The sequence below is a fragment of the Gekko japonicus genome, unplaced genomic scaffold, assembly GCF_001447785.1.
Source record: "Gekko japonicus isolate JY-2015 unplaced genomic scaffold, Gekko_japonicus_V1.1 scaffold2306, whole genome shotgun sequence".
NCBI classification, from domain to species: domain Eukaryota; kingdom Metazoa; phylum Chordata; class Lepidosauria; order Squamata; family Gekkonidae; genus Gekko; species Gekko japonicus.
The window spans coordinates 16,863-24,973 of record NW_015176520.1 but is presented as its reverse complement, the minus strand read 5'-3'; the positions used below and the strand labels follow the sequence as shown (position 1 = coordinate 24,973).

General features: G+C 45.8%; 1 protein-coding gene across 1 annotated transcript in view; it reads right to left on the bottom strand.

The window, feature by feature from the left end:
• Positions 1 to 777: 777 nt before the first annotated feature.
• SPICE1 (spindle and centriole associated protein 1) overlaps positions 778 to 8,111 on the bottom strand; it is a gene marked incomplete at its 5' end in the record, with an annotated part of 24,033 nt that continues 16,699 nt past the window's right edge. The window contains 5 exon segments of the mRNA XM_015427388.1: positions 778 to 884; positions 2,703 to 2,794; positions 2,797 to 2,846; positions 4,864 to 5,261; positions 7,446 to 7,670. Of these exon segments, the coding sequence (XP_015282874.1) occupies positions 778 to 884; positions 2,703 to 2,794; positions 2,797 to 2,846; positions 4,864 to 5,261; positions 7,446 to 7,670 (872 nt within the window).

Sequence of the window (8,111 nt, the reverse complement as noted above, 5' to 3'; positions counted from 1 at the left end):
GCCAAGAACACAGCAAGACGTCCAGATATTGCACTTCTCTGTGTTTTCCCCTTTACTTAGAAAATCTGTATGCCGCCTCTCCAAAAACCAGCTTGTGGCAGCTGACAACAAACCAAACAAGCAAAGGTATAAAAGCAGCACAAAAACAAACACTGAGCAACCTAAAAGTATATTCATAAAACAGCAGACTACAAAACAGCTAAAAGAGAGGGAACCTGTTAGTTAAAAACCCGGAAAAAATAAACATTTTGACCTGGTGCCTGAAGGAGACTAAGGCAGGCACCAGGAAAGCCTTGTGGGCGGGGGGGGGTGGGGGGGGAAAGAAGGGCATTCCATAGGAAAGGGGCCACCTCAGACAAAGCCCTGTCTCTGACTCTTCACCTTTGCTGCCATCATCTAATTAAAAGGTCTGCAAACACTTCCATGGACCTTCAGCCTGCTTCAATAAAACTGTGTTTACATTTAGGTTTCTGCTGTATTTATGGCAGAATTAGTAGGCTGCTCATGTTGCTAGGAGGAAAACAGGCAGGGGACTCTATAAGACAGACAGGACTTACAGAGGACTCTCAAATGGGGAAAAAAACAAAACCACAAAACTTTCCTGCCATCTTGGGCCAGCCCCCTTCTGTCTCGACAGCCTAAAGCTGTGATCATTCTCAACTTCAAAAATCTAAATGAAGGCTATAAACAGAACGTTTCACATGTTAGCGTATTTTAAGTTGCCTGTGCCATTTTGCCTTGCCTGTAAAGACATTTCTCATCCTAAGCACTGGACCTTTACCTTCTTGCGCTGGTCCCACTGGCAGGGGAAGGAATATCTTCTTTGGAACTGTCCAGAGTTTCTGCCACCGGAATAGACACCTCAATTTTCCTCCTTCCACTTTCTTAAAAACAAGCAAAACAAAGAAACCGAGTGTTAGTCACTGGCTACTGAATTACATGAAACCAGCTGGGTGACCTTGGGTCAGTCACAGCTCTTTCAGACCTCTCAGCCCAAAAAACAAGTCTAGCTCACCACCTAGTGGTACATAATGCTAAAAGAGCTAGAACTTTAGGCTGCCAGATAATTACAGAATTTCCTGGCTATACTACACACAATGCCATACGATAATAATAATTATTACTGAATTAGTAGAAGACATTTAGGTGTAGTGGTGATGAGAAGGTGTTGCAAACAGCTATCAATGTTTTTAAAATGGAGTACCATACTGGAATTTTTACAAGTTAGAAGGCTACTGAGCGAAGACAGCCAGGGTTCACAAAACAAGCCCTTATGTTGCCACCAATGTTCCCTCTAAGCTGAGGAGTCTTGTGAGCAAAGATTCTACTTTTGTGAGCTGCCGGCATTAAAGTTGTGAGCGAGCGATTTGGCTCCTGCATAAATTAGTTTGCTCCGGAGCCATCCTCCCTGAGCGAAGACAAAAAATGTGTGAGCTGGAGGCTAAAAAACTGTGAGCTGGCTCACACTAACTCAGCTTAGAGGGAACACTGGTTGCCACTGCCAATTGGTCATATTGAGGGGGCCTTCCTCCACACGGTTATCCGTTCCCAATTCTGATGCTCCTGTGAAGTGTTTCTTTTTTCTGTCTTCTCCACAACATCACGGTGCATTCCTGTAACACTGTGGGCTTCCCTGGCTTTTCTTCCGTCTTTCTCAAACCTGCTTTGCTGCAAAGTGTTGGGAAAGATCTTGGACAAGCCTGGGTGGCTGCTATGTGGGTGGGTAAATTTGGAATTTTCTGGCCCATGTGGCAGCCATTCCCCCTGACCCTGTCCCCCGTAGCAGCCATTTCTTCCCCACCTCCACCATGGAATTTAAATTTTTTTGGAAATCTGCGCTAGGGTATTGTTATATCAATGTGCCGTTGTAACATCAGATGTAGCATGTTCTCTTGAGTTCTCAGCTTTCAGGTTTTTTAAAAAGCCTCAAGCCCCTTCCCTTGTGAAGGTATATCTTTACCTTTATATCTCCACAAGGGAAAGAGCTAGCAACTTACTTTTTCCCCCTGAATGAAAGCTGGGAAGGAGGAGGAGGTTTTTATACCCCGCCCACTACCTGGAGAAGTCACAAAGAATCACCTTCCCTTTCTCTCCCCACAACAGACACCCTGTGAGGTAGGTAAGGCTGAGAGAGCTCTGAGAGGACTGCGACTGACCCAAGGTTAAATGGAGTGAGGAATCAAACCCGGTTCTCCGGATTAGAGTCCACCGCTCTTAACCACTACACCATGCTGGCTTTCAAGACTCTGCTACCAGTGTTCCCTCTAAGCTGAGTTAGTGTGAGCTAGCTCACAGTTATTTTAGCCTCCGGCGCACACATTTTTGTCTTAGCTCAGGAAGAAGGGCTCCAGAGCAAACTAATTGATGCCGGAGCCAAATCGCTCGCTCACAACTTTCATGCCAGTACCTCACAAACTAGACTTTTGGCTCACAAGGCTCCACGGCTTAGAGGGAGCATTGTCTGCTACACCTATCAGTACCGTGACATAAAAATATTCTTGTGCTGATTTAAAAAAATATTGCAAAAGCCCTGGCAGCTCAGGGGAGGAGGGCTGGCCACTTCTATGGGGCTTCTATGGGGCTGAGGCTGGGAAACTAGGGGGAAACCTGCCAGGTGGAAGCCCAGCAACAAGTGAACCACAAAATCCCTCCCTTGCGTATAAGACGCTTGATCTGTGCTGCTTTCAGTTTTCTGTACTTACCGCCCAGGTTTACAGCGGGCAATGGAATCGGTGAAATGGGCGGAGAGACAGAGACCAACGTGGCCAGTTTCTGCTGATTGATCAGCTGCAGCAGTCCAGGCTCTTGGGTGGCTCTTTCAAGCTGCTCGTGGCTTGGCTGGTTTCCTAAACGAGCATTCATGAATAGGATCGAAGAGAAGTTTTAAATCGGTCGGCCCGAACACGTTTCTTTGCTGCAGTCGGCAGATGGAGGGCTGCGCTAAACGATATCTTGTGGATTCTGAGACAGGGTACGAAACATTCAATATGGTAACAAGGTACTATCGCAAAAAACAACAGAAAACAACTGTGAGCTGAATTACCCGCAAAAATATATATCCAAAAGGAGACTTCAACAAAGTGAAATGCACATGTAACCAAGAATGAATCTATACATATAACTATACATAGGAAAATACAGAAGCCCACAGGATCCGTGAAAGGACAACACAAAGTCCAGAGTAGGTATCCAACACTTTTTCTAGGAGGCATGTTTGGTCCTGTTACATAGAAGCAGCCTTGAGAGGTGCTCACTAAAGCTTAGGAGACCTTGCCCATAATCCTTTGTTCCCGAGGAAGGACCAGAAGTCTGAAACACTGAATACTACCTACGAAAAGTGTTGGATACCTACTCTGGACTTTGTATTTTCCTTTCATGGATCCTGTGGGCTTTTGTATTTTCCTATGATGGATTATATGTATAGATTCATTCTTTCACCTTGTTGAAGTCTCCTTTTGGATATATAATTTTGCGGGTAATTCAACTCACAGTTGTTTTCTGTTGTTTTTTGCTATTTCTTGCGGTGTGCTGTACTGTTGGTTGTTAACAAGGTACTATCGCCAGAGCGGGTATTAAATTAACAGACTACACGATGGAATCAGGCGCTGGGTAAAGGGGGAGGAGAAGAAGGATTTTGCTAAAGCGTAGTCCCCGCAAGTTGGAGAGCAGTCAATCCTAGTTTACTTGATACACTGATTAGTGACATGGGCAAAGAGCTGTCAGAATAGTCATTAAATTCTACAGACGATATGAAGCTGAGAGGCACCGACCACTAGTTCTAAAAGATACTAGAAAACCAGGCTGCTGAAGGTAGGTTGGCAGATTAGAGAGAAGGAAGCAGGGGGAAAGGGAGAGCTTATGAGGAAGCCAGGGGGAGGGAAAGCAGAAATAGTATGGGAAACGAGATACCCCCCCGACCCCTCACTAGCCCCCTCCCCATTTACTTATTCCTTACAAAACTAGATAAACGTGCCCAATCAGTCAGAACTCTGCCATAGAGGATCTAGTTGAAGAGCAATGTAATTTAGCGAAACTTGAGACAAATCTGCAGAAAGTTTGCTACAACTTTTTTGAACAAATTCAAAACATTCCTTCCTTAGCCAGCTTACATTCAGTCAAAAATTCACTAATATGCCTGGGGGAATTTCTCGCATGGGTCTGCTGGAAATTCACTGTCTGCTTTCAAAATTAGGAGGTTCTTTTTAAAAGATTCAGTAAAGTAAGAGCAAGTTCAGAGAACTTCATTCGGTAAAGCAAGCCTCTCCTATGGAATGGCCTTCCACAAATAAAAATAGCAGCCACTGTTTGCACAAGCCCAGTGTGAAGAGGGCAGCCCGATTCTCTGTAGCAGAAATAGCGATCTGGAGAAAGCCTGGGGTAGGGGAATACAGAGTAAGAGGAAAAGGGGGCAGCGGCGGCCAGTGAATGTATTCTTACAATAAGGGGGATGGGCAATTTGTTGCCTAATACCACAGTAGTCTAACAGCACAATTATGCAATAAATTTAAACAATGCTTCAAAATTAACCTGTTGTGTGCTAAGAATGCAAACAAATTGGTTAGTCTGGCACACAAAGTTTTAGCTTTGAAGGAGGGGGTTGTATTACCTTTCCTTAAATATCAAACGGGGATCTTACAATAAGGGGGATGGGCAATTTGTTGCCTAATACCACAGTAGTCTAACAGCACAATTATGCAATAAATTTAAACAATGCTTCAAAATTAACCTGTTGTGTGCTAAGAATGCAAACAAATTGGTCAGTCTGGCACATGTTTTAGCTTTGAAGGAGGGGGTTGTATTACCCTTCCTTAAATATCAAACGGGGAGGGGGGGGCTATTTTCCACAGCCACGTGCACCCTTACCTGCCCTTCCTTGCCCGAGGCATTCTGTGCTGTGCCTGGTTGCTTTGAACAGTCTCCCATCTCTGGATGAGATGGCCGGGATTGGTTCAGCTGAGCTCGGATCACGGAGTTCTGGAACGTGAGCTGGGCTATCTGCCCCTGCAGGTCATCATCCCGTGCGCACGCCGTGGGTGGGCCCAAATTCAGTCTCTCTGCAAAGCCACCCAGGCCTGGTCTTGCCGCTACAGAGAAGGCACCTTGGGCAGGGTGGCTGTCCGTCTGCAGGGAGTTCTGCGGGGCTCCAGCTGCGAAGGGAGCTCTGCCTCTCTGGGGGAAGAGGGCACTGTCCTCCCACGCCGTCAGTGGTTTGCTCGAGACAGAAGATCTTTCTTCTTGGTCTGACTCCCTCCCACTGGAGTCTGTGGGGAAGACAAAGAGAGTCAGGAAGCATCTTGATCTGGTCACCCTGAATCATATACTGGGGTTCTTTAACTAGGCTACGCAGAGGTGAAACTTGACAAGACGCTGGTCTCCTGCGATCAGGTATCTCAAGAGAGCTTTCTCAGCCTCTCCTACCTCACGGGGTGTCTGTTGTGTGGAGGAGAAGGGAAAGGAAATTGCAAGCTGCTCTGAGACGCCTTCGGTTAGTGAAAGGCAGGGTATAAATCTCCTCCTCCGCCTCCTCCTTCATCTGTGCCTTTCTCCAAGCAGCAGCCCCCCCACCTCCACCCTGGGCCGTTTCAGTTCAGAAAACCGGTGATGGGGAGCCTTAACCCACCCGCAGCCCTCACTGCTGCTCCACTCTGAATCAAAATGAAATGAAAACACTGTGTACAAAAACAGACAAAATAAAGAAATATGAAAAAATGACTGAAGACTCAGTTGGCTTATTACAAATTATATGGTGGGAAACTCGGATTAGATGCGATTCCATCTAGGCACGGGTTCCAGCGACTCCCACATCATAAATCTACTTCTACTGCTGAGCGTATCCAGGAGGAACACAACTAATTGAAGAGCTACTATTCAGACTATATTTAAAGGATTGTGTTTCCAAGCAGAAACTAAGCGCTACCGTTGAGCCATTATGTATTTTATGTATCATTTGTGAATTGTTATTTCTGAAAATTGGTGTTTGTAACAGGTTACAGACGTTGGTTTGAGTAATCAGAGTTTTTCACCATGTAATTTGTAATAAGCACCCTGAGTCTTCAGTACATTTTTAATATTTCTTTATTTTGTTTGTTTTTGTACACAGTGTTCTCGTTTTGTTTTGGATCTCTTACTGTGTACCTCCTTATAAATTTTTGTTTGTATCACTCTGAATCAAGCCTAAAAACTTTACACTTTAATACACTGGGAGCTCTAATCATACAATATTCAGTGTGTTGTCTGGTTGGCCCTAAGTGCAGGAGGGAAAAGGGTTCTGGAAAAGAGGAGGTGGGATTATAATACCTGAGCATATACTCAACACAAAATAATTGCACCTATCATCAAGCCAAAATTGTGTGCTTTACAAGCTTTTGAAAGGGGAGAACAGATCCTTTTAGGGTTGCTACTTCCTCGTATTTTTTTTTCCTAAAAAAAGGGGGACACACTCCAAACTCCATGGGAACAGGCTCTTCGGATCTGCAGAGCTGTGCTCAGTACTTCACCAAGACCACAGATTGCTCTGAGGATACATTGACTGGTAGATTCTGCCGTTCTCCAGAGTGCCACGAAACGCAAAAACTGCTGACATTTGAAACAATACTTTAGCCCCTCACCACAGCTAAGCAACCATTACCAAACACCCTGATGTCAGAGGACAGACAACACAATGTCTACCTGTGAAACTGCTGGTCTGCCAGCACACAAAAGGGGGTACAGGGGAAGAGATGAGGGTTGTACTTTGCCAGATTGGGAGCAAGCTGAGCCATGCAACACTACCAAGAACCTCACCTCAGACTCACCTGGTGGCTGTGTGGATCAGGAGGAATAAGCGCCTCAGGAACACGCCTCAGTTATTTGGGCTGAGAACAGCCCTGGATACTGAGCAAAACAGACCGGTGCACACGGGGTTGCCCACCAGATGACGACAAAGCTTTTATCCATGTAAAGTCCTTTCTGAACAGAGTTCGTAATTTGTAATTCCTACTGCAGTTTTGATGGGCCTTCCCTTTTCCTCAGAGGATGGATTTGGACCATTGTCAGTGAGGAAAGGCAACTCATGTCAAGCACAGCAGAGCTCTCTGGTTAAGTGCTGCTGTGCCTTAAAGCTGGCTTAAAGTGACACAGTGCCAAAACAAACAAATAAACTCACACAACCGGGTGAGAGGAAAACAAGACCGCACAGATGTTTGCTGGTTAACTAAGGCAGAAGTACCCTGGCCGATGAGGCCAAAAGAACTGCACGGCGCTTCAAAATGGGGAAGGGGCAGGGCCACAATCATCCAGTTACAACCATCAAACTGACTTTAGGCCTAGATGCAGCATGCAAGTGGCATTACAGTGGCCCTAAATAAATATTTTTTTAGAGAATGTATGTATTTGTCCAGAGAGCCAGACTCATGAAGGTTTACTGACAGCCAGGAATCGTCACACCGTTCAAGCAGCCGTCTTACCATCCTGAAAAGGCAGTGATGTCTGGCTGTTCTTTTGTAGAGGAGGAGATAACAAGACGGCTGGATGGACTGGAGGAGATGATAAAACCTGGCCGACTTCTGCGTGGTCTGGAGGACTCAGCGACACTGGACCTTTACTGGGAAGGTCTACTTGCGAGAGCTCAGGCATCTTTTCACCTCCGAAGGTATCTGTCTTTGGTCCAACATAATTTAAAAGAGGTTTTCCTGTCAAAAGAGAAGGGTGAAATCAATGGGCTGCATTTGAATCACAAACACGACGAATTGCAAGTGCCATTAGATCCAGTGTGATATGGTGGTTAAGAGCGGAGGATTCTAATTTGGTTTGATTCCCCACTGCTCCAGAGGAAGCCTGCTGGGTGACCTTGGGCCAGTCACAGGTCTCTCAGAACTCACAAGGTGCCTGTTGTGGGGAGAGGAAGGGAAGGTGATTATAAGCCACTTTGAGACTCCAGAAGGCCGAGAAAAGTAGGGTATAAAACCCGACTCATCTTCTTCATTAAAATTTGGGGTCAGATCCTATAAAGCTGTAGTTGGGTGAGGCAGCGGTGCTGAATTTCTGCTGATCCCCCTTCTGGCTGCAGCCCCTGAGCCGCTTACTATGCTGCACTCAGGGGGGTCCCCAGCCTCAAGAACAGTGTGTGTGTG